The sequence below is a fragment of the Natator depressus genome, chromosome 7, assembly GCF_965152275.1.
Source record: "Natator depressus isolate rNatDep1 chromosome 7, rNatDep2.hap1, whole genome shotgun sequence".
NCBI classification, from domain to species: Eukaryota; Metazoa; Chordata; order Testudines; family Cheloniidae; genus Natator; species Natator depressus.
In genome coordinates, this window is record NC_134240.1 from 66,795,754 (window position 1) to 66,821,382 (window position 25,629).

The 25,629-nt window shown below is 41.2% G+C and overlaps 1 protein-coding gene across 4 annotated transcripts in view; it reads left to right on the plus strand.

The window, feature by feature from the left end:
* Positions 1 to 23,848, plus strand: part of BMS1 (BMS1 ribosome biogenesis factor) — a 39,853-nt gene extending 16,005 nt beyond the window's left edge. For 3 of the 4 annotated variants that reach the window (XM_074958684.1, XM_074958685.1, XM_074958686.1), the window contains exons 10-23: positions 1,287 to 2,092; positions 2,779 to 2,880; positions 4,307 to 4,461; positions 5,089 to 5,170; positions 6,900 to 6,976; positions 10,302 to 10,484; positions 12,446 to 12,634; positions 13,560 to 13,740; positions 14,338 to 14,396; positions 18,251 to 18,373; positions 19,532 to 19,679; positions 21,170 to 21,345; positions 22,383 to 22,544; positions 23,414 to 23,848. In XM_074958684.1, the coding sequence (XP_074814785.1) occupies positions 1,287 to 2,092; positions 2,779 to 2,880; positions 4,307 to 4,461; positions 5,089 to 5,170; positions 6,900 to 6,976; positions 10,302 to 10,484; positions 12,446 to 12,634; positions 13,560 to 13,740; positions 14,338 to 14,396; positions 18,251 to 18,373; positions 19,532 to 19,679; positions 21,170 to 21,345; positions 22,383 to 22,544; positions 23,414 to 23,644 (2,674 nt within the window). In that variant the 3' untranslated portion in view covers positions 23,645 to 23,848. The remainder of the gene's footprint in view (positions 1 to 1,286; positions 2,093 to 2,778; positions 2,881 to 4,306; positions 4,462 to 5,088; positions 5,171 to 6,899; positions 6,977 to 10,301; positions 10,485 to 12,445; positions 12,635 to 13,559; positions 13,741 to 14,337; positions 14,397 to 18,250; positions 18,374 to 19,531; positions 19,680 to 21,169; positions 21,346 to 22,382; positions 22,545 to 23,413) is intronic. The other variant, XM_074958687.1, reaches the window with a different exon arrangement.
* The last annotated feature ends 1,781 nt before the right edge of the window (positions 23,849 to 25,629 follow it).

Below are 25,629 nucleotides of genomic sequence, written 5' to 3' on the forward strand. Positions count from 1 at the left end.
TTTAGCTGTGACACTCTGAGCCCTAGTCTACAGTACAAAATTACTTTGGTAAAATTTATGTCACTCAGGGGTGTGAATAATCCACACCCTTGAGTGACATAGTTAGACCAACTCTGTGTAAGGGCAGGTCTACACTACAAACGCTGCATCGGTGCAGCTGCACTAATGTAGCACTTTGATGAAGACACCCTAAGACGACAGCTGAGCGCAATCCTGTTGGTTATTCCACCTCTGTGACAGGTGGTAGTTATGTCGGCGGGAGAAGCTCTCCCGCTGACATATCACCGTTTACACGGGGCGGGGCAGAGGGCGTAAGGTCGGTATAACTACGTTTCTCAGGGGTGTGTATTTTTCACACTCCTGAGTGACGTCATTACACCAAAGTAAGCATTACGCCTGCTGGAATTTTGTGCCACTTCTCAATACAGAATTTCTGTTTTCCACCTAAATGCTTCCTTTTTCCAGGGCTGAATGCGGGAGCCCCAGCTGCGCAACGTTTCCTGGATCTATTCTGATGTCTGTATTGTTACAGATATACTTGCTGACAGATATTTTGAAATAAATTGCCAAATAATTGAAACTGGCATGATTGTATTATAGTGTTTTGACAAATAAAATATGCAGAATTTTAAAATATTGTGCACAGAATTTTTAGATGCAGAATTCCCCTGGGAGTAAAGTGTGTATGGGAAACCTGACCTAAGCTTTAAAGCTTCTATCTCACCAACAGAAGTTAGTCCAATCAAGCTGACCTCATCCACCTTGTCTGTTTAATATCTTGGGATGGACATGGCTACAACAGCACTGCATACAACAATAGGTTTTTTTGTCATTTATTTCTCCATATAAAACAGTACTTTTCTCCAAGTTAGAAAGGATTGAGACTCCATCAGCACTGAACACAGTGCATTTTTTCTTCAATTTTTTTTTTAAATAATTCACTGGCATAGCAATATGTGATACATTTTTAGTTTTTGTGAGGGTCCTGGGAGAATGGCAATCATAATCTTCAGTAAAAAACCAACAACTTAGTGCAGGCGCTCGGTCTAAACTAGTGGACAACAGTGAAGAATCGCTAATTTAGTTGTGACATTACCACAGTGAGGCTTCTTGAACTAAGAGATTTCTTTGTCAGACAGTGTTGCTACTTGCTTTGATGGCACAGGTAGCCATACTTCTGCTGTTGGAGTGACACCACCAAAATGTTCTTCCGTATTTGTTTGTGACATCAAATGTTTAATTAAAGCCAACTGAATTTTTTTTTATCTTGTTCTCCATGGGGAAAGCAGATTTGTGATGCCAAAAGAAGAGAAACAAATTGATTTGAAGACTGGGAGAGTACGTCGGAAGGCAATGTTTGAAGAAGAAAATGATGATGGAGCAAGTGATGAAGAGGAGGGACAAGATGAAGAAATGTCTGAGGATGAGATGGATGGAAGTGAAGGTGGTGATGGTGACGATGTTGAGGGAGAAAGTGACAAAGAGGTACCAGGGCAAGAGCTAGGTCTCAGGAGTGCCAAGCGTCTGAAAAGAGAGGAGACTACAGAAGAAACTGCAGTGGAACTGCCAGCATTTGCTGATAGCGATGATGATCTTGAGTTGAGTTCAGGGGAAGAAGGGGAAACTGACCTTGATGAAAGCAAGGAAGAGGCAGAAGACCATGAAGATGAAGAAGAAAGTGACGAAAAGGAAAGTTCAGACAGCGCTTCTGAATCTTCAAGCAGACAAATAAGTAAATTCACACCCTGTGAATTAGGCAGGGAAGATAAAGAACGAAGAGAGAATCATAACCTAGATCACCGTTTGGGTAAAAAAGTGGTTTCCGCTACAGATTCTGGAAACTGCACAGCTGACGAGGCATCTGAATCTGAGTCTGAAGGATCCTCCCAGGAAGAGGAAGGATCAAATGATGACTCAGAAGTTGAAGAATCCGATAGGAAAGGGATTCAGAGTGCTCCAGAGAAGAATGTAGATGGTGTTGAATGGGCTGAATCGAAGACTGTAGAAGATGAGGATGATGATGAAGTTGAAAATCTACTGAAAGAGGAAGAGGAGTATGGAGAAGAAAATGACTTTTCTGCAGACACAGCAGGTAAATTTTAAATTTCTCATTTTCCTTTACTGTGCATTTGGCATAATGTTCATTGCTGCAGGCAGAGTCTCTTTTTCTTCTTGGGAAGCATTGTTGTCCAGTAACTAGAGCAGGAAACTGCATCTCAGACCTGGGTTATATTCCTTTGTAAGCCATTGATTCTCTGCTTAAGCCTCAATTTCCCTGACAGTAAAATTGATCATACCTAGCTTTTATAGAGTTCTCTGATCAAAGGCCCTAAAGACCAGCAGAATTGTTATCTTTACTGTGATATGTTTTCAAAAAAGTGAAACTCATGTATTGCATTTGGAAAAAGTAAACTACCTTTCAGTGATTTTATTAACAGATGTCAGTGGTGAATTTATAAGGATGAAAATAGTCTAGTTTAGTCTGCAGGCTCTGGTCTTAATCTTTCTTTTCCCCTTTTTCCTTCAAAAGTTAGAAACTGTCTACACTGCAAAACCAACCAAATCACAGGAGAGTGTTACAATACAGGATGAAAAATTTGAGCCAACCATGTGTATTTTGTCACGTAACCAGTATAAAGTCTTGATCCTATCTACCAATTTTAAGTGTATTGTAATTGACTCCCTGTTTAAGTTTTCTCCCTCGTGCAGATGGTCCCTTAGTCTAATGCATTGCCAGTGGAGGAAGGAATTTACAGTGTTCTTCTCCCCCCCTTTCAGGTGCACTTAAGTGGAAGGAAGACCTTACCCAAAAGGCAGCCGCAGCTTTTCTGAGACAACAACAGTCTGCTCCCAACCTTCGCAAACTTGTTTATGGAACAGGTAAAAATCCCATGTGTATAAGTGTAAGTTTCTCTCCTAGCCTCATGATGCTATTGTTCTGATCCCTGTATAACCTTTTAATCATAGGCATATTAGTTAGCCATAGCTTCTGGAGTCTACTCTTCCATGGGTGCATGAGGAAATAATGGAATTAACTCTCCTTATTGGTAACAGGAGTTCACATTTAGTTTTCCTGCAAACCCCCCCCCCCCCCCCCCGAAAGATAATTTTGTCTTCCTAATTAAACATATTTTACGCTAGTTTGACCTAGTATTTATCCCGAGGCTTGCTAAACATATATTTGTTGGGTCCTTCCTTTTTGAGATACAGCAATATTTTCCCAGGTGGATAGAAAGAGTATTGAGTTCCCTTTGGTATATAGTATTTTCCCAAAACATTTAAGCTCATCTTTTTAAAAATAAAAAAAATCTAGTAGTAGATGCTATACACATACCACCTATTTTGGCAACTGGTTATTTATGATCTGTCTGGTCACGTGAGATTTTTGGTGTCCTCAGTGAATTTTGTCTAAATTTAACCAAGCCTTCTTCGAAAGGTGAGGAAGTGTTCATTCAGACTATGAATGAGGTTAATTTTATGATGTCTGTTATAAAATGTATTTTTTAAGATAATGATGGTAATTTGTCAAGAATCAGGCAGTTGGTTTAAAGTGAAGATAAAGCTGTCATTTACATGATGTATGCACCCTGTTTAATTAATAAACCGATACATTTCCAAGCAAGAGACTGTCCTCTCGACATGTACAACTCCTGTTGACGTTACTGGGAGTTCTGTATACTAAGATTTGCAGTATAATGCCCTAAGAAATTACCAATACATTCACAAACCCAGTGTTAGCAGTTTGCAGATGGGTACAAAACAAATGGGATTTGGTTTTGGAGAAATAGACAGCCTTTTTCTAATAGGCTGGGTTTTGTTTTGTTTTATTAATTTTGTGTGAAACAGTTTCTACATGAGGTGTTGAACAAAGACCTCACACTGGCTTAATCAAAGAACAGATTTTTCAGATAAATCCAATCATCCATGAGGCACCTGATTTTTCTGTTAAAGTATGTGAAATTTTACATGTGTAATACATTTGTCCCACAGTCCCATCCCGTCTCATTCGCTCTCCAGCTAAAGACTTGACTTTGGGTTCTGATCTCAGTATAGAATAATTCGCTTACTGCTGCTTGCTCTGTAAGGGAATCAAACAATGTATTCGTTTTGCTGCTTTCTTAATACAAGCCGGAACGCTGGTCTCCTTACTAGTATACTTGTGCATAAACCACTTTTATGATTTAATTCCTCTTTCCTCAAACTACATCAGACATTTAAAGATGTATGGAGCAAGAGAGGTTTTTGATTAATTTAATAAATACATATGATTTGCAGATGATGCTTTTAACTATGGCATTTTATTTAGTGGCTGAGGATGCCGATGAAGAGGATGATGCTGATGAAGAGCTTGGAGGGCTGTTCCACGTCAGCCGTCCTGACAAAGAATCCAAACAAAAGGCTAATGCCCTTGACTGCTCCAAATTTCCAGTGGAAACCCCCCAGGATTGGGATTTAGATGAGGTACTGCTTTTGGAGAGACAGCTCTTACACTCTTTACTCTTAGTATGTATCTACTTACACCAGTCTTGAATTTCCCTTATAAAGAATTGCTGATATGTCATGGAGACGTGAAATGAACCCATGTGAATTACAGACAGTTCTGCCTATGTGTCGTCTTCAGAAATTCTCGTCTCCTCTTTGTCCTCACCAGAGACATGTACACACAACAAGATCTTAGGTTTTTTTTTAGAATAGGAAGGGGAAATTAAAGTAAGTAAACTTAATGCTAGTGAAAGATGCTGGATGGATTGCTGTGAGGGCTGATGTCATCTTATTTATTCACTAAATGGTTACCCCAGACTCACGTTAATGTGCTGACTTTAATGTGCTGACTTTAATGAGCTTTTGCCTTTTTCTGGCAGGATGATTTCTGGGGGTAGGAAGAGGTTAATTCATTCCCCCTCCACCTCTCTGTGGAGGTTGCCAGCAAAGAAGACAGTTTTGATAGTTGTGTTGCGATGTGGATAGCAAATGGACTGAGAGCAAGCTGTCTCTCTAAGCCAGAACAAGTATTACAGACAAAGTGTGTCAGCTGTTGAAGTGCTTTGTAGTCGTGAGAAGTGTACAAGTAACACTTTCATTTTACAGGTTATGAACAGTATTCAAGACTGCTTTGTAACAGGAAAGTGGGAAGCAGATAAAGATGCAGCAAAACTGCTGGAGGAAGATGGTACGTCTGATGCTCTTAGATTATGAGTAATGGAGAAAAAACTTCTAGTAAATGCTGTGACTTAATATTTAACCCAAAATTCTGTTATGTATTTAAAAATGTTTTACATTAGTAATACCCTTGCCAAGTTCTCTACCTGTTTTACATATTTGAAGCACTATGCAAGCATTAACTGATTTTATTACTGTAGCTGGTATCCATCTGTGCACAAATAGGAGAGAAATAGCAGATTGAGAGAGGGAACAGTTTACGCTCTTTGAATATAGAATCTGTCTATCATATAGAATAGAAAATAGAATCCCCACTCAAGGCTGGTTGGCTTCCACTCAGGGCATGGCTACACTTGCAGATGTAGAGCGCTTTGAGTTAAACCAGCCTTCGTAGAATGCAGTAGGGAAAGCGCTGCAATCTGCCCACACTGACAGCTACAAGCGCATTGGCTGCAATGTGCTTTTCAAATGGGGGGTGGGGGTGAGGTGGAGTGTGACAGGGAGTGTGTTGTGTTTGTGTGTGGGGGGGTGGAGAGCATATCAGCATGCTGTCTTGTAAATTTAGACACGGCAGATTCCCCCCCCCCCCCCCTCGCGCTCTCTCTCAAAAACAGCATTCCACAGGTAATGGTTGTTTTGTCTCGGAGCAGATAAGCAGCCGGCTGTCAGAAACGGAGCTTTCAAAGGGCATATCCGCATTCCTGCAACGATTCCAAAACAATGAGAAGAGTGGCCACTTGATTTAAGGGGATTATAGGATGTTTCCAGAGGCTGATCAGAGCTCAGTAATGCAACACCTCGTTCACAGGGCGCCTGGGCGTTTCAGCCAAGGCACAACAAGTGTTAATCCTCTTACCGAGGTGGAGTGCCAGGAGCGCTCTAACCGTGAAGTCAGAGCTCTCTATGTGCCTTGCCAGTGTGGATGGGTAGTGAGCTAGGGCGCTCGGGGCTGCTTTAATGCGCTCTAACTCGCAAGTGTAGCCAAGCCCTCATAGATAATCAGCTTTCAGTTTTGTAGGTGTGCTTAGCTGTTTCTTTTGTACAGATGGGATTGAAATGAACAGAAACCCTATTTGCAGTAAGTAAGTCTTGTCTCTTAGTTTTGCTGAAAAGTTGGGATTTTAGTGTTGGCGAATTTATGGAGATACTGTTTTTAATTTCAAATATGATTATATTATCTCCAAAGCAAACTGTCTGAATATTGATAACTTTTGTAGAGCAAACTTCCATTTATTTTTCAACTTTTTGAAATTACTGGATCCATTTTAGATTTTTGCTCTCCCTGCAGTCTTTGCCTCCACATCTGATGGAAGCTGGAGCCCAGGTTGCTGTGCTGATAACTTAGTGGGCAGTGCTAAGGCAGAGATAATGAGAGGGTGCTGTCAAAATTAAGAATTGTTTCACTCTTTCCAACTGTGTGGCTTTCACTCTGAGAGATGCAGGGAGGCAAGGCATGTGGGCTTTGCTAGAACTTCACTTGAATTTTGAGGCGCTGGAGATGTGTGAAGAAAGTTGCTGATGGTCCATTACTGAAAGGAAAAAGGAAGAGCTACTGAAAAGCTGGGCTGCCACTCACTTTCTACAGAATGTGGGAAGAAAATGTGATAAATCTGTACAGCAATCAAAATGTGAAGTATTAGTGAGAAATAAATATGCACAAAATACAAGAACTTAGAAGTGTTACAGAGCAGTGGAAAAATGTTGCTAACTTGTGGATTTCTTGGCTGCTCTATTTACAGAAGAACTGTATGGTGATTTTGAAGACCTAGAAACAGGGGTTGTGCACAAAGGAAAACCACAAGCAGAAGGAGATGAGGTATGATCTCTAGCTTGATTGTTCATCAGCTGCTCTTATTTAGTGTGTTTCTCTCTGTGTGGTGGGTTGTTCTGTTTCGAACATCCTTCAGCTCAGGATCCCAACTGGAAAGTTGCTCATAAATCAGTAGAAACAAGGCTGCTGTAATGAACAGAACATTTTGGTATCTGAGGGACTGGAATGAAATAGATAAAGTTTCCTTTCTTTTATTTTCATTAGGATCAGATGTGCTTTTAATTTTAGGGGATCAAATAAACTATATTATTCTTTACATGGAGCTCATAATTGTGGGGGAGCAGAAATCAATTTACCACAGTTAACAGTAGAGGGCAGGCTTGATCAACTTGCTGGGTCTGAAAATCAAGTTTGTGATGCATGGTACAAGTTGAACATGATCCTGACTGCTAATAACTTGTATTTTCATGTAATCTTTCCGAAGTACTGTCATAAAATAGAGGAAAACAAATGGAAGATTAGGGTGGCTCTCAGACAAAAGATGTATACGTGAATTTATGCTGTAGTGTTAAATGCTGCTGTGTAACATGCCCTAGTCGATGGGCTTGTCCACACTTGAAATGCTCCAGAGGCACAGCTGTGCCACTCCAGCGTTTCAGTGTAGACTCTGCCTACACCAAGGGGGGGTTCTTCCATCAGTATAGGTAATTCATTTGTCGATCTAGTGCTATCTGCAGTGCAGGTTAGGTTGGCTTAACTACTCCAGTCAGAAGTGTGGCTTTTTCACACCCCGAATGACGTAGTTGAGCTGACTTAATTTTCTAGGGTAGATCAGGCCTGCATGCTTTCAGTGCAATATATATTTTAGGGGAAAGGGCACAATTGTAAACTTAGTTTCATTAATAATTATGGGAAAATATTTGTATTATGTTAGTGATATGTTGCTTTTAACTTTGCCCTCAATAGGGCTTTCTAATTTTGCAAGGCATAGTAATGTAGAGTGTACCTGTGTGTTGGTGACATTCACCTTTTTACAGAAAGCCAGCCCTTTTTTGAGGGCTAATGTGGCACCTAATTGGTGATGAGGCCTTGTGCTAGCCCCAGGAGGATGAATTTCACCCAGTGTTTGATCTTTCATGGAATCATAGAAACTGGGAAGGAAAAAAAAAAATTTGGCCCACCTAACCCTGACTAGTACAAGATTGTTCCCGACAGTATATTCTCTGGTGACTTCAAACCATGAGCTTCCACCATTTCTTTGGTGGGACTATTCCACTGTCTCATAGATCTTACTGTTATATATGTATTTTTCTGATATTCAGCCTGATTTGGTCTTTGCTTAATTTCATCCTATTACTTCTGTTTAAACCTGCCTGAGTTGTTCTTTGTTGAGCAATATAGAGAGAGATACTGGGAAAAGCACCTTGCTATTATAGTGAGGCAGTAGCTCCACAATGGGTAAGGATGAGACTAGCTTATTGTTTAAAATGCGATTTTTCTAAATACTCAGAAATGTACACACTTATTTGCAAATTACTGTGCCTCATGGTGTGTCCAGGGTAGGATTAGTGGTTCTAATTTGAGGTTGTTTGAACAAGGAGTTTCTGAGATACAGCTCCCTTAAAAAATGCATGGCATGAAAATATTACGGTACTTAGAGTTTTTCCTGTACACACTTGGGCCTCAAACTATGGCTCTGATCCGTCCCAAACTGGTATCATCTGCTCAGGATTGATTTCAGATAAAGAGCTGACTGCAGTAATGAAAATTTTCTCAAGCTTACCTGCAAAGCAAAATTGTCTGGGAAATTGGTATTCCACAATAGGAACTGAGAGAGACTTTGAGGGAGGGGAGAGGAGAAGGTACTTTAAGATGAATGGGTCAGTCTATGACAAAAGTGCTCAGAGCTATTATATCAGCCTTTGTTCATCTTCATGAGGTGTTCTTATTGATTTGAGAAATCCCACTGAGATGACTGAACCATTTCATACCTCTGCTGCAGAAGGTTGTGCAGAGCGCCTTCCCTCTAAAGAGGAGTCTGGGGCTCCCTCCACTCTGTTTTTCTGCGTCCTGCTGGTAGACGTGCTCTTCATAGCCCATCAGTCACCACCTTCTCTCTTTTTCCCATGGTTTCTCCAGCCCTACTGGAAGGGACAGGAGACAGGCACAGCTGGTAGCTGAGTGGGAGTAAGTTTACAAGGAAGCCTTCTTATGCCCTCCCCGCCCCCACAATCATGGTCCTCTCAGTATCACCACCTACTAAAAAAAACAAGGAAAATTCACTGCTCCAAAACTTTGTTAGTGGAGAATTAAGATTCACTGGCAGTGCCTTTTACCCTTCCAGAGCATCAGTGCACCTATCCTTAGATCTTTGAAAACCAGGAAATAAAAAGTTAAGAGGTTTAAGTATAGGCTCATTCAATGTTCTGGATGGGTGTGTGAATTCGGTTGACAATGGAATCATGAGCTAATCTATAGTAATAGGGACCAAATTTATTTAGGGCAAATGTTGAAGACATACAAAATATTGCAAATTTTAGGGTTTTTTTTCTTTTTACACTGTTTTTTTTGTTGTTGCTTATTTGTGAAATTATTGCTAATCATAGCATCTTGAACTAGGCGTTATTCATGTCCAAACTTCCCCCAGTCCATCATCTCTGGCATAGTACCTCACTCCTGATGGGCAATACTCGTGTATTATTCAAGTCCTGGGCCACTCTTATGCAGTCTTCTTTATTAATATGTTTATTTTAACTTAGGCATGGTAAATTATGCCAATTCCAAGCTCCAAGTAACTTGGCATACATTAAAAATGCAATCCATAGCAATAAAAATACCATTTATTTTAATATTGGTTTGAAAAGCTTTCTAATGAGGACAAAAGGAATGAGACACCATGGAAACACATTTCCACTTCTTATGGAAGACATTCTTCTCCATATGGTGAATTTATTGTTAAACAGTTTATCTTTTTAGGATAAAAAGCTGTGTTTATCTCCGTTTGCATTATTAAATAGACCCTGGTCTACACTTGAAATTTAGATTGACCTGCCTGTGGTGCCCAGGTGTGTGTGACCTAGCCACTGTTGTAGATGCAGCTAAGGTCAATGCAAGAACTCTTGTCTCGATTAAGCTACCAGCACTTAGGTGGATTGCCTACGTTGATGGAAAACCATCTCCTGTCAATGTAGGAAACGTACCCTGTGGTGCTACAGCGGTATAGCTGCAGTTGCTGCCCGTAGTATCGAACATACCCTGTGTTGCTCCTTGGTCATGTTCTGTAGGTGCAGTATATAAAATGTTGGCCAGACTAGGAATTTTGTGAACTAACTTTTCAAAAGCTGTTTGATAAACTTATCTTTCTTTCTAGGCTGGAAGTGAAGGGGAGGAAGAGGATAAAGAAGGAAAAGAACCCAAACCAGGAGAGGAGGAGGAGAAGCAAAAGCGCATGGACAAGAAGCACAAATTGAAGGAGATGTTTGATGCTGAATATGATGAAGGGGATGCCACGTACTTTGATGATCTCAAAGGGGAAATGCAGAAACAAGCTCAGGTAGAAGCTGTCAACTTGGCTATTTGTCTGACTATGAAGCTTCTTAAGTACCACACACTCTTTCTCTGGGGGACTCTTAGGGCACATCTTCACGGGCAACGTTAAAGAGCTGCTCCCACTGGTGCACTGTCGACTCTGGCACTTTACAATGCTGAAACTTGCAGCACTCGGGGGTGTTTTTTCACACCCCTGAGCGAGAAATTTGCAGCACTGTAAAGTGCCAGTGTAGACAAGCCCTTAGATTCAGCAGCCACTGATAGCTCTTCAGCATTTATGTGCAAAACACCATATGTTTAGAGGGATTTCTTTTAGTTGGTGAATAGTGTGATTCCATTACCGTTTTAAAAAAAACCAAAATACTAATTCTTTTGAAGCTCTTCTTTTTAATTGACTTATTGAGTCATTATTGCTACTAAAATGTGGCACTCACCTAAAGCTACTGTGTAAATGTTAGCTGTTCAGGGGTTCCCAAGCTGTGATCCGTGGAGCAGAGAGCTAGGTGGTCACATAGCAGGTGTTTTCAGTGGAAAGAAATATCAGATGAGAAGGGGAGGTGAAATTAAAAGCAAGTGTAGTCTGTGATTTAAAGAGGTCAAAATCTTTATTGCACTGACTACAGGTAAAAATATTTCGCTAATAATTACTTTTTCTTTTAAGCAATTGCTGTGGTTGCCATATGGCTATTAAGGCATCACAAGTGAGTAAGTAAGTGTCCACAAGGCAAAATGTACATCAGAATGTATTCCACACTTGAAACGTTTGAAAACCCCTGTTCCAGTTGTGTGGTGAGAATTTTCAAAGACATTTGAGAGACAATTTGAGCTGGTAGCTCTGCTGCAATGTTTAGTTGTTAAATGAAACCCTGAATGTAGTTTTTAATATAGCTTTTTGTATTGCACTGACATCTTTCTGAAGAACCTTGCTGATGTATATCATAGTGTAAGGTTATTTAAAAAAAAAGAGAGACCCACAGTGTACACCATCCTCTTATCTAACAAAATCTTGCTCAGATTAGCCATTAACTCAGTTGTACAGGTTTGCATTAACCTCTGACATAAGTACCAAACAACAAGACCTTGTGTTCCAATGTGCTTGCATAAGAACACTTAAAATGTAAACAAGCCTCCTCCAGGAAAAGAATGAGCCAATTTAGAGCTCTGCACTAAAGGCCTGTTAGGGAAACATGTATTATAGTGATCCTTAAGCAGTGTATTGCCATCACAGGCCAGAGAGAGAGAGAGTCCAAGTAAATTGGAGAAATCCAAAGACTTCAGAAATGTACTTGAGCCTCAGGATTTATCCTGTATGTTAGGCTCCAACATCTGCACAAACAGCATCCAGAACAATCAGTAGTGGCATAGCAAAATATAGATGTTCCTAGCAGTACAAAAACAGAGGGAAAGAACTCTCCTGTTAGTTACAAGGATCTTTTGTTAATTACATAGAATCTTAGGTACACATAGCATCTCACAGATAAAGATAGGCCCTCTTCTCGGGCACTTAAGGTAAAAATATTTCTGATTTTAGAAATGCTTAGATTTAGAAGCTCACATCCCATTTTCAAAACTGATTTTGGTGCCCCGATCATTTAGGCACTTTTTGAAATTTTACCCTAAATTCAGTATTCTAAGGATCTGTCCAGAAAGTCACTTGTTTCTTCTGGGCACTGTACTCAGGGTAGAGCAGTATGCCCAGATGTGTTTTGGACTTTCCTGTGTAAAGCTGGATCTGCTGTTTCCTAAAGGGAGCTGCAAAGGAAAGAATTTGTGGTGGCAGACATCTGTTACTCTGAAGTAAGTTACTAGAACTATTCGGGCTATCCAGACAGATACCATGTAAATTAATGTTTAATTTGCTTTTCAAGTAAAACTGAAACCTTCTGCACAAGCCTTGTTCATACATGGTTTTTCATGTTCCATTTTCTACCCATTAAAACTTTTCCCCCTCTCTTTCTCACGTAGCTTAATCGGGCTGAATTTGAAGACCAAGATGATGAATCCAGAGTTCAGTATGAGGGCTTCCGCCCTGGGATGTATGTTCGAATAGAGATTGAGAATATCCCATGTGAATTTGTGCTTAATTTTGACCCTCACTATCCAATTATCTTGGGTGGTTTAGGCAACAGCGAAGGAAATGTGGGATACGTACAGGTATGGAGCCAAAAGCTGTGTGTGCTGTGGATGGTGGTACAGCTGTGTTTCAGTAGGCATGGTATTGCTGTTTGTTTTTATTTCCTATTTGGCAAATGTAACTAATAGCTAAAAAAAATTGAGGGAGATCCTTCGTCTGAAGGTCCTTGTGCTGAAAAAAGAGAGGGCTTTTTGCATGGTTAATTTATAAGTCCAATGTTTGAGATTGTAACTTGGCTGCTATCCTGTTTTAATATTTTAATACAAGTTTGATGATCAGAAGGAAAACGTTATCAATATTGTTATTTTGGTATTTATATTACATTCGCACAAAGAGGCCCCTCCTCCCATCATCCTAGTTGCTGAACAAGCTCATGCAAATACATTTGCGGTTCCTAGGGTCTATAATCTAAGGCTTTGTCTACACTACAGACCTACAGTGGCACAGCTGTAAGGTCTCCCATGTAGCTGCACTATACCAGAAGGAGAGAACTCTTCTGCTGGCATAATTAAACCACCCCAACGAGTGGCGGTAGCCATATAGGTGGGAGAGCATCTCCCGCCGACATAGCGCTGTCCACACCAATGCTTTTGTCCGTGAAACTTTTGTCGCTCAGCGGGGTGTTTTTTCACACCCCTGACCAACAAAAGTTCTAGTGTAGACAAAGTCTAAATAAGGCAAATTACAATCAGAGGTTTGGGAAAGGGGATAGATAGATAGATGTGTGTGTATGTATATTGTATACACACAGTTTTTAAAAATTTTAAATAGATGAAATGCCAGCTATTTTAAGTCACCCTGACCATCATGAATAGACATGTTTTAAAAAAAATAAAGTTCTTTGGTTGTTAAACAAGCATTTAGGAAGGATGGATATTGCTTCAGTAATCACTGATATTAGGCCTAATGCTGTGCTTTTAATATTGTCACTTTTCTTTTAACTAGTTACGTCTGAAAAAACATCGTTGGTATAAGAAGATACTTAAAACACGGGACCCTATCATCTTCTCCTTGGGGTGGAGGCGATTTCAGACTATCCCTATGTACTATATTGAAGATCATAATGGTCGTCATAGGCTTCTTAAGTATTCACCACAACATATGCATTGTGGAGCAACGTTTTGGGGTACGGATTTTATTTAGATTTACAATCTACAGCCACATGGTGAACTGCAAAACTCCCTAGCCTTAGAGGAGGCATTAGGAATTTCCTATACAAATAACCAGCTGATCACTTTGGGGAAAGAAAGAATCACTTAAAACAAATGTTTATTCCCCATAGGATATAAAATAATACAAAGAATTAGCAAATGTGCAGAGTGGTTGAGAGAGAGAAGGGAGGTCGAGAGGGAACCATCTAACTCCTTCATGCAGGGTTCCAGTCAAATTCTGATCAGCCTGCTGGGATATTGCATCAAGGAGGAACTGGTGACTATATGTCCAGAAAGAGAGAACATGTTAAGGACCCAGTCCTGCAAACACTTGCTTGTGGGAGTTACTTCACTCACACAAGTAATTCCATTCACTTCAAAGTGGGACTATTTATGTGAGTAATGTGCTGAATAGCTAGTTTAACCTGTCTTATTTTTTTTGGTGGGGGATCTAGAATACATAATTCTGAACATACTAATATTATTTCAGCATTCTGAGACCACCTTTAAACAATAGCCAGTTGTTGGTTAGCCAAACACGTCATAATTTGTTTTTTCAATTTTCCTTTTAGGCCCCATCACTCCCCAAGGGACAGGATTTTTGGCAATTCAGTCAGTCAGTGGCACAACGGTAGGTTTATTATCATAAAATGTTACTTGGCTCTTTCTGTAGATCATTGTATCAAACAGTGAATTTTTTTGAAAGCTTACGTACGTTTAAACAAGGATATGACAAGCTCTTAGAGGATCTTTTAAAATTTGTAAGGCACTCAGATACTGTGGTGATGAGCATGGGATGAAGACCTAGAGAAGAAGCTAGATAGATACTTCATTTGATAAAAGTTTGTATGGAGGGATGTATTCCTACTCCTGCTGGGCTGATATTCCAACTGGATAGGATAACCTCATTATAGTGAGACCAGATTAACTGAAAGGCAGTGACATATCTGATGCAAGAGTTTCTTTCCTGCACTGTGATTGATCTGCAATCCTGTTTGCCAAAAATATTACAGGTGTCCCTTCCACATTTTTTATCAGTGATAGTGTGCATACTATATTAAAGTAGGTTTTTTGTTGTGTATACATTTAGGCTATGTGTAACACTTAGAGCACAGGTTCCCAACTGTGGGTTGCACCATCAGCAGATGGAGTTGCAGGTCCAGGGGATCAGTTTCAGCCTGCAAGACTATGCCATCTGCCCCCAAATGTCTCCAGACCCTCTTCATAGATGCTTCACCAGAAGAATGCCGTTTTGTAGATCAGATGAATCCTGGTGCGGCATTTGTGGAGCAGGTCCAGACATATTGCCTATGTGGAGGTGGCTCTGCGGATGCCAATTTGGGCATTTGCACCATCCAGCTGTGCAAGTATCCAGCTGAGGGACTTGAATGCAGAAGATCCTTATCTGTGGGCAGCAGCCTCATCAACAGAGCATCCTTTCTTCTCAAGCTGGTAGGAGCCTGCGCTAGCCTTTTCTGAGATGGAAATCGGCAGTGGCTTGTATGGGCCCTACCTTAGGGAGTTTATCTTCTTTTATGCCACTCTGAGCACCCTGTTGGCACTGAAGGATAAAGAATCGTAAGTCACTGTCTCTGTGCTGCCCTAGTTTCACCACATGTGGCTTTCCTAAGTCCTGGCCTTGTGCTTAACAGTGAATTCCTCTTTCTGCTCTCTGATAAGAAGCACAATGGACTCATTTTTATGAATAGTATCTGCTTCAACCTTCAGCGGTGAGTCTAGTGATGCAGTTATGAACAAAAAACAAGAAACCAAGAAAAGTGCTCACAAATGTTGAGGCTTTCTTTAATTATGGCGTCACCAGTGTTTTAGTCAAGAACGAAGAAAGGCCAAAATGCCTGTTGTGTTACACAGTGTTATCTTGTGAAAGCATGAAGCCTAATAAACTTAAACGACACTTGGAAACGTCACAAGGACAGCATAGGAAAACCGAGGTCATTTGTCCAGCTCCAGAAAGAACTTTCCCATCAACACGTGCAATTCGAGAGAGCCATGTCCGTCTCTGACCAAGCTCAAAAGGCATTTGAGGGGAGTTACGACATCAGACGGACCAAGAAGCCTCACACAATTGGAGTGACTTTGATTTTGCGAGCTGCAATTGATATAGTGAACATAATGTGCAGAGAAAACAAGGCAAACAATCTGAGCCATACCACTCTCCAATCTTTCACTTCAGCATGCTTTTGAAGTGATAGCAGGAGATCAGGAAAACACAAAGCTGGAGCATCCAGAAAACACGGATGCTTTTGCTCTTCAAGTTGATGTGAGCACTGAGTGGCATGATATGCATTTCTCAAAAGCCAAGAAATTTGCATGGGAGGGTGCAGATCTCGAAGACATTCTGTTCTGTCTCCCTCTTCCCGGACATGAGATACAATGTTTGATGTGCTACATGCAAGACAAAAATATACCATGTGATCACATGGTGGGCTTTTCCACAGATGGAGCTCCAACTATGGCAGGCCACAAAGCAGGTCTGTGCACCTCGGTAAAGAAAGTTGCTGTCTGCTGTGTGGATTCATTGCATAATTCACAGAGAACAACTGGCATCTAAAACTCTCTTGAGTCCAGAGCGAGGTGAAGTTTTGCAGCAGGTCTCATCTATTGTGAACTACATCAAGGCTCGCATCTCTCTGCAAAACTGTATGAAGAAATAGGGTCTGATCATGATGTGCTATTGTTCCACACTGAAGTTTATGGTTCTCGAGAGGAAAAGTACTGGGATGATTTTTTCAACTGAGAGATGAGCTGCATGCTCATGCAATAGACTGCAAAAAGAGTGAATTATTTGATTTTTTTTTGTGACCAAAGGGAGATGTGCCTTCTTGCCTATGTCACAGACACATTTGGGAAATTGAATTAATTGAAAACACGCCTGCAAGGACACCCACACCCTTCAGCTGAGTGTTAGAATCCCAGGATTCACGAAGAAAATTGTTTTCTGGAAGAATAATCTGTTGAAGACAAACTATGAATTCTTCCCACAGCTTTGCAAGTTCCTATCTGACAATGTAATTTTTCTGCCTCCCACACAGGTGATGCCTGAGCATCTCAGCCAGCTGGAGGAACGGTTTTCATCCTTTTTCCACGACTTGGATATGACAAAGTATAATTGCCCTTTCAGTGCAAGCCTGATGCCATGGACTTGCCAGCAGCTGAAATCAAATAGCTCATCGAAATTTCCTGTGATTGATTCTTGTGAGGAACATATGTCCAACTTTCTGTCCTGGAGTTCTTGTTCACTGTCAAGAATGAATATCCTGCACTTTCAAACATACGTTGTGAAACTGATGGTGCTATTCACAAGCACATATTTGTGTGAAGCTGGGTTCAGCACACTTGTGTCCATCGGCTGGTATCAATCTACCGTTGACGTCACATTGGAGATTAGAGGTGCAATTTCCACCATGCCACCAAACTTTGAGAAGCTGTGTTTCAACTCGCAAGCCCGTGTGTCACATGAGAGAGCGTTAAATAAGATGCTTAATGTGTAAATTCCTTGGATGTTTTTTGGCTGCTATGTTGCTGCCTGGGGTTATAGGAAAGAGTAAGTTTCAAAATGGGGTCACGCAGGCAAAAGGTTTGGAAACCCCTGACTTAGAACTAGAGTTGTGATTCCCAGCACACACACACACATACATGTGCTAGCTCTTACTGACCTAGCATGCTAAAAATGAGTAGTGTAGCCACAGGAACTTAGCAGGGCCAAGTATGTACCCACAGGAATCAGGCGAGTTCGTTCTAGGCACAGCTAGCCTATGTTGCTATTTTTAGTATGCTAGCTCCATGAAAGCTTGTGCAAGTATATCTGTGTGAGGTGGGAATCACAACCCTAGCTCCAAGTGTAGACGTGCCTTTAATGTACGTACACTTGTTTGCACTTACACCACATATTAGGGAATTCCGATCACTCCCTGGCTAGCCAGGTAGTAACTCTTGATTGGTTGTTTTGTTAACCCTTAACCCAGCCCTAAGAGAAGTGCATGTGTGTCTTCTTTTATATGGCCTTCCTGTTCGGTTTTTAAATATTTAAAGGATATCTTCATACTGTCTCAACAAGAGAGGTATGATTGCTATTACAATACACAAAAAGTCCCTTTGCTCTGAGCCATTCTGCATGTGTGTGCGTGTAAAATTCTTTTTCATGAAGAAACAGAGTGCAGAGTACAGTAGAAAATGGGGGGAAAAAATCTTAAAGATGACTTTAAAATTAATTTGAATAGCCATTCCAAATAGCTCATTAATGGGTGCTAGGGATATGACATTGGCAGTAACTCAGCCGGTTTTCATGAAGTTGATTTTAGTTTGCCATGCTGCAGCGCTACTGTTAGTTGTAAAGTCTGTGAACTCTGGCTATGGCATGTAATGAAATAGTACCTGTCAAGTGAGTTCTTCAGTCGCTGGCAGTAGGATTGTTGTTATACACATTTAATGATCTATCAATCATCCATACGTTGTATATTTCAGCCTGATTTCCGGATAGCTGCCACAGGAGTCGTGCTTGATTTAGATAAATCCATAACAGTTGTGAAGAAATTAAAGCTGACTGGTTTTCCATTTAAAATTTACAAAAACACATCATTTATTAAGGTATGTGTGTGTACTGTAATCTTGCTAGAATGAAGGTTGGAAAGAAATGCAACTTGGGGCTCAGTTCATCAGTCTCTTTAAAGTAATGGAAATTTTGCTGATGTTGAATAGGGTTTTTTGTCTTGTCAATTTTTTTTTTAAGTATATTCAATAAGTTTTGTAAAAGTATTTTACAGGGAATATAAATTATTATGACCTCCATTAGCCAAACCTCACTCTCTTCTAAACTCTGTTGTGCCAAATACAGTACTGTCTTCCAGAGGGTTTTGTAAAAGTGGGGTGTGGATAATCAGTTGGCCAGCTTCCCCAGTGTCTGCCATCTCAGCAGTATGTTAACCCAGTCTTTTCCTTCTCCAACAGGGTTTAATCCTATAGCATTTACAAACTTCAGGATGGAAACTGAGCTCCTGCAGAAATTAAGACTTCCTGTACAGTTGTGGAGCTAGCTGGGGGAGGAGGTGGTGTAAGACTGAGTTTCCAATGAGCCAAACAGCTTTGGTGAAGCCTGCAGGCTACCTTAAACAGAGCTTTAGGTTAGGCGATTTGGGGCTTGAGCCTGCAAGTTGCTGAGCACTCTGCACCCAGTCCAACAAAGCACTCAATCACTCACTTAACTTTAAGCCCATGAGTAATCCCATTGGTTTATTGTATTTTATAAATGCAGAAACTCTTGTCCTAGAATGCTGCATTATATTAGATACTCTCCCCCCCACACCCCCCAGTGATTTAAGCCAGTTACACCTTACAAGACGCCTGCCAAATGTTATGTTATGGCAAACAAATCTTTGAAGGAGAAATGGGCAGATGCTTTCTAACTCGTTCATGGTTGAGATGGATGGGTGCAAAGGTGAAAACCTGAATTTATTGTTAAGAAATTTTACCTCTATTTATATGGTGTAAATTAGATAGTTTTTAGTTAGATGGCTATCTTAGAAGAAAAAAAATAATCACTATCATAGATACTTAATGTGATCAGTGTCAGTATAAATTTAAGAACAACAATTTATGATCTCAGTTCCTTGTTTATGATAAACCACTTGGGGATGATTGTGTTTTTGTGGCCTACACAGGTCTGTTTAGAGAGTGGTAGGATTGTATTTTTATTCATAATAAACATGCCATCTTTAATAAGTGATCTATAATCTTTGTGTTTCACAGGGAATGTTCAATTCTCCATTGGAAGTGGCTAAATTTGAAGGGGCGGCCATTCGCACTGTGAGTGGTATTCGAGGACAGATCAAAAAGGCTCTTAGAAAACCCGAAGGGGCGTTCAGGGCAACATTCGAAGACAAGCTGCTGATGAGTGGTGAGCAGCCTTCCCCAAATAAGAGATTATCATCCCATGCCTTTTGTCCTCCTCCCCCAAGAATGGAAGCACCATTTGTATTCTTGACTCTCTAATAACCTAAATGTGAATTCAGAGAGAACAGAATCTTTTGATTATTTATCACATGTGGTGATGAATGTGTGTGTGATAAAGAGTTTCACTTATGTTTGGTTCTTTTCAATTATGCTGTTGTTGAGAATAATAGGAAATACAGATGAAGAACGTTTATTAGGTGACCTATTTCTGCCCTCAGTGTTAGTTTATTTTGTAAACTATATTCTGGAGAATTTAGAACTCTGTTTGCCTAGGGAACTCAAGCATATGCTGTATATAGTGGTGTGAGTGCTAGAAAGGGATTTTTATTATAAATCAGAGGAGAGTTGATAGCCCTTAATCAGAGGGTTTTCTCTCATCTGATGTGTGATGACAAAGCAGATGTTTAATTTTTAGTGATCTGCTGGGGATTCCCTACTGGACTGCAGTCGGATGATATGTGCATCAGGTCACTGTGCCCTGTGCTCTTTTCTCATATGATTGTAGTTACACCATATTGAATTTGTGCTCCTGGAAAATAATAGCAGCATATAGTTTGGCTTTGAAAAGCATGTAGAGGGAAGACTAATTATTTGGATATGCTGCTACTAATAGGCACAGTCTATACGTGACCTCCTTTGCTATAGATCATTATATGTTTTTTAATCGGGTAGGAATATCTAGTACAGTGATACTGAATTTGGAACTCTTCAGGAATATGCTTCTCTTTGGGAACTTGTATGCAGGTTTTGAGGAGTCCAGAGGTATTAATACATGCATTGCTCTGCCTGATGTTCTAGAGCAGAGATGGGCAAACTATGGCCCATGGGCCACATCCGGCCCGCGGGGATCCTCCTGGCTCGGGAGGGTAGCCCTCGGTCCCTTGCCTGCTGTTCCCTCTCCCCCGCAGCCTCAGCTCAGCTTGGATAGAGGGCAGGGGAGTTCGGGGTGGTGGTCAGGGGGCGAGGAACGGGGGTTGAATGGGGGTAGGGGTCCGGGGGCAGGCAGTCAGGAAGGAGAGGGGGCTTGGATGGAGTGGCAGGGGGCAGTCAGGGGAAGGGGGTCCGGGGGTGGTCAGGGAGCAGGGGGTAGTGGATGGGGCAGGAGTCCCAGGGAGGCCATCAGGGGGCGAGAAGCAGGGCGGGGGGTCAGATGGGGGCAGGGGCCAGGCCATGCCTGGCTGTTTGGGGAGGCACAGCCTCCCCTAACCAGCCCTCCATACAATTTTGGAAACCCAACGTGGCCCTCAGGCCAAAAAGTTTCTCTGCCCCTTTTCTAGAGACTGAGGATAAGAGAAGTGCTCCTCTTGTAAAATGGAAGTTAATTTAGTGTGCAGTTTGCAGTTCAGTTGACTTCCTTATTCAAATGTCTATCTGTAGCATGGATACAGTAAACCACATTGTCAAAAGCTAAGTGATCATGTTCTTTCCTTTCAGATATTGTCTTTATGCGGACTTGGTATCCTGTTTCCATCCCAGCCTTCTATAACCCAGTAACATCCTTGCTGAAGCCAGCAGGTGAGAAAGATACTTGGACAGGAATGAAGACAACTGGCCAACTGAGGCATGAACGGGGCATCAGACTGAAGCAAAACAAAGATTCCCTCTATAAGGTATCTTCTATATTCTTGCAATCTGCGTGTTAAAATATGTGTGTGTGGCCTCCGCTGCTCCTAAAATCAGTGTAAAATTAAGTGCAATATGCGTATGCGTGTGTGTGTATGTATGTGTACATCTCGTCACTCACAGAATAGCTGGCATGGCCCTTCTTGGGTGGTATGCAGAAAAGCTGTGGGGGATCGAGGTGATGAGTTGGATGGTGGATCAATGAGAGTTTACAAAGTGACCCATGAAAAATTGGAGAACCAGTGGGACATCCAGATTAAATGGCATTGGATTAATATAAGCAGACTTCTTAATTACCACAAAGACATTTTTCTTGGATGGCAAAGCTAATATCCAGAATCTCTTAAAAGCACATCATAGGATTTTTTGAAGACCTATAAGTGATAAGGGCTTTGGTTTTACATCTCACCCAAAAGATGTAATGAGACACAGTTAAGGCTATAATTTTGTCACATAGGGTATGGAAGTCACGGAATCCGTGACTTCCAAAGACCTCCATGACTTCAGCCCTGGTGGCTGGGAGCTGCAGGGTCCCACAGCTTCCCGCAGTGGCAGGGAGTTGTGAGGTATCCTTGCCTCCTGAGGCTGTTGGGCAACGGGGCTACCTTGCAACTTCCCAGCCCCCGCGGCGGGGGCAGAGGTACCCAGTTAGCTCCCCAACCACTTCGGCTGGGGGACCCTGGAGCTCTGAGCCCCCACGGGTGGTGGGGGCCTTGGAGCTCCCGGCCACCTTTCAGCTGCCCAGCCCTTTCCCATTTTATCATGGATATTTTTAGTAAAAGTCAGGGACAGGTCATGGGCTTCCATTAATTTTTGTTTATTGTCCATAACTTTTACTAAAAATATCCATGACAAAACCTTAGCCTTAGGTTCACCTGTACCATTCTACTATGTCTGTCATCCCCAGCCAAGGGCAAGAATGACAGAGAACTCATTTTATTTGAAATGTAAACGTGCACAGGAAAAAATAGAAATACGTTATAGAAATACGACTCTTACGTGTGTGTGAAATTTGTTTTTTCAGCCAATAGTGAGGGAGAAGAAGCATTTCAATAAGCTCCACATTCCTAAAGCACTCCAGAAGGCACTGCCATTTAAGAACAAGCCTAAGAATCATGAGAAGAAAGCTAAGCCTACAAAGGACCAGTGGAGACCAGCGGTTATTAGGGAGCCTCATGAAAAGAAGGTAAATATGTTTTATTGTGAAATTAACTCTTCCTGTTTAAGATTGTGTTGCTTGGATCATGTATGACTCTTAATTTAGTTTTAGGATCACTGAAATGTGCAGCTATTGCCAAAAATTTGTTCCTGAGATTATATCTTGCCTCCAGCCATCATTCTATCTCTGTATATGGTACATAGCAGAGCTCTATGCTGAATTGGTCCTGAGCAGACTACAGAGCCAGATGGTTGCTAGGAATTGTTGTACTAGATCATGTATGACAAAAGTATGTCTCCCCAATTCTCCTAGTATGTCCTAGTCGTAGTGTTCTCAAGATGTTTAGGTCAATGGTGTGCAGTTATGGGAGTTTTAGGTATATAATTGCCTGCTTCTCTTTGCTCTTACGTTTGCCATCTATTAATAGTAAAGAGAGGCTTTGAACACAAATAAAGAAATTGTGCTGATGCAGGATTTGGGGAAAGATAGAGGGTTTGTAAGGACGGGAGGATGTAAACCTCAGTTTAGCCTTCCTGTAACATTAAATAATCTTAATAATAACAACAACAATAATAATAATAATGATGCACAACACTTTTCAATAATACCTTCAATGCAAGGATCTCAAAATAGCTTCATAAATAATAAGTAAGCCTCCTAATGTTCCTAGGATTAGGCATGGTAATTATCCCCATTTTACAAAGGTGTGAAACAGAGTCACAGTGAGAGTAAGTGATTTGCCCAGTATCTCGGATCCTGACACTGTTCATTAAATAATATCTTTAACTCATGGTTCCCCAGGGGTTAAATTTGTTCTTTCTTTTGGGAACTGTTCTGTGGCTCACCTCAAATGTAACTATTTGTATATTTAACTGTTTGTTTTCTCTTTCAACCAGATATCAGCCCTACTTACTGCTTTGGGTACCGTGCATAGTTACAAAATAAAGAAGGCCAAATTAAACCATCATCAGCACGTTAAAGATTACCTCAAAAGGAAGCAGAAGGAGGAGGAAGAGAAATTTAAGAGGCAAAAGGAAGCCAAGAAAAAACTCTTTCGAATTATGGGACAGAAGGAGAAAAAAAGGCAGAAATCAAGTTTGAAGGGATCTGGTGAGAGAGAGAAGTGAGTTTCTGGAGGTCTCATCAGATCTAAAATGGAACTGGAGGATAGTTATCTATGCAGTACCTACAAACATCTAGTCAAAAGACAATATCTGAAACATGCCTTGGAATAAACTGAACTTGCTATTGAGAAGACAAGGGGAAAAAATATTAATATGACCTCTTATTTGGAAATGCATATAAATAAAAGTTGTAAATTATTATTTGGGGGGGGGGGGTGTAAATCTGTTGGAGAACTGTCCCCTTAGTATTTCCATGCAGTTACATCCATACAGCATGCTCTGCAAGCAACCATTAAACTATTTTAATGTTAATTATTGAATGTCATTCATTTATGAATGGACCACCTTGATTTCAGTGGACTGCTCGTGGAGTAACGTGCTACTTAATGTAAATAAGGGTGTCAGAATCTGTCTCTGGGTTGGTAATGCTCAGGCCTGGTCTACACTAGAAAAGTCAGCATAACTACATGGCACAGCGGTGTGAAAAATCCACACCCTTGAGAGGCATTGTTAAGACAGTACAAGTCCCTGTGTAGACAGCACTAGGTCGACAGAATTCTTCTGTCGACCGAGCTACTGCCTTTCAGGGAGGTGGACAGGAGAGGTCTGCCCATTGGCATAAGTATTGTCTACTTTGAAACGCTGCAGCCTCTGTGATGTTCTGAGTGTAGACAAGCCTTCAGTCTTTTCCTAATTCTGCCCTGCAGCAGAGCTACTGTGAAAAGGCAGGACGCTCACTAATCCACAACAGCCACATCCTGGAGAGAGCAGGGTGTATTATTTGGCTTTGGTGTTACAGTAAATGCCATGGAAGTAGTCACTTCCATATATCTGGGTCTTGCATTCCTGAACTCGAGCACCACAAAAGTACTTCCCATATGCCTTCCGCTCTAGTTCAAAGCCAAGTGTTCAAAAGAAAAAATGATTCACCAGCATCCTGCCCCTGGACAGTGGCTAGAACCATGAATGCATACTCCACAACTCGTGCAAGTACTTTGGGACCTGTCTGTCTGGGAGCAAAAGGTGTGATTTTTTTCCCCCCCTCACCAATCAAGTTAGCTTAGTTGAGTTAGGATAACTCTATTGAAAACACCCTTCATGCTCATGTCTAACCAGCTCAATTGATTGTAATGATACTAAACTGCCTACATGGTGGTGGGGGCGGGGTGGGGAGGGGAGGTGGAAGAGGGTTTTCAGTCATGTTAAAATAACTCAGTTGGAAAAAACCCAACATCTTTTGGGCTATGTGGACAAAGCATTAAATTGTAAGCTCTTAGTAAGATAGAGGGGACTATTTTCATTTTGTCATATATAGCACCAAACATTGCTGGCACAAAGCTAATGATAATGCTTCCTCTCCCAGCTGGCAGTGGTCAGATAAAATTTTGGGATTATAATCTTTTGGGGTCTCATTCAGAGATGAGATCTTGTTTCCTCAAACTGAATTTCCTCATTATTTTTATTTTATTACTGCAGAGATCCCAATCAGGATCAGGGCTCCCTCGTGCTCACATTGTCCATAAAGGCATTATATTGAATGGGGTGGTTGTGGATTTTCATGTGAGCATTTAACATTCCAGGATTCTCTTAGTTAATCTCACCATGTTGGGGAAAAGTGCCCTTTTAGTATTGCAGTTCTAATGCATCTATTGTTCACGAGAGGTGGAAACCAGGCCTCTGTGAAAATATAACTATTTCCTTCACATTAAATGAAAAGTGCCTGGGTTTGAGAAGAGGGGGTTCACTTTGAAATAAAAGCAGACCCTCTCTGCTGAGTAGGTGAGTGGCCACCCTTAGATTTTTACCATGCAGCTCATGACGGTTCATCTGAAGCATGGAGGAGTGACCCACTGTTATTTTATTAGTGTCCACTAGTGGTTCCAGCCTCATTGTTCTAGGCACTGTACAAACATATAACGTCCCCACTGAGACTTCAGGTTTGATGGTGCATGCATCCTGATCTGAAGTTTGCATGCTGCCATCTGTAG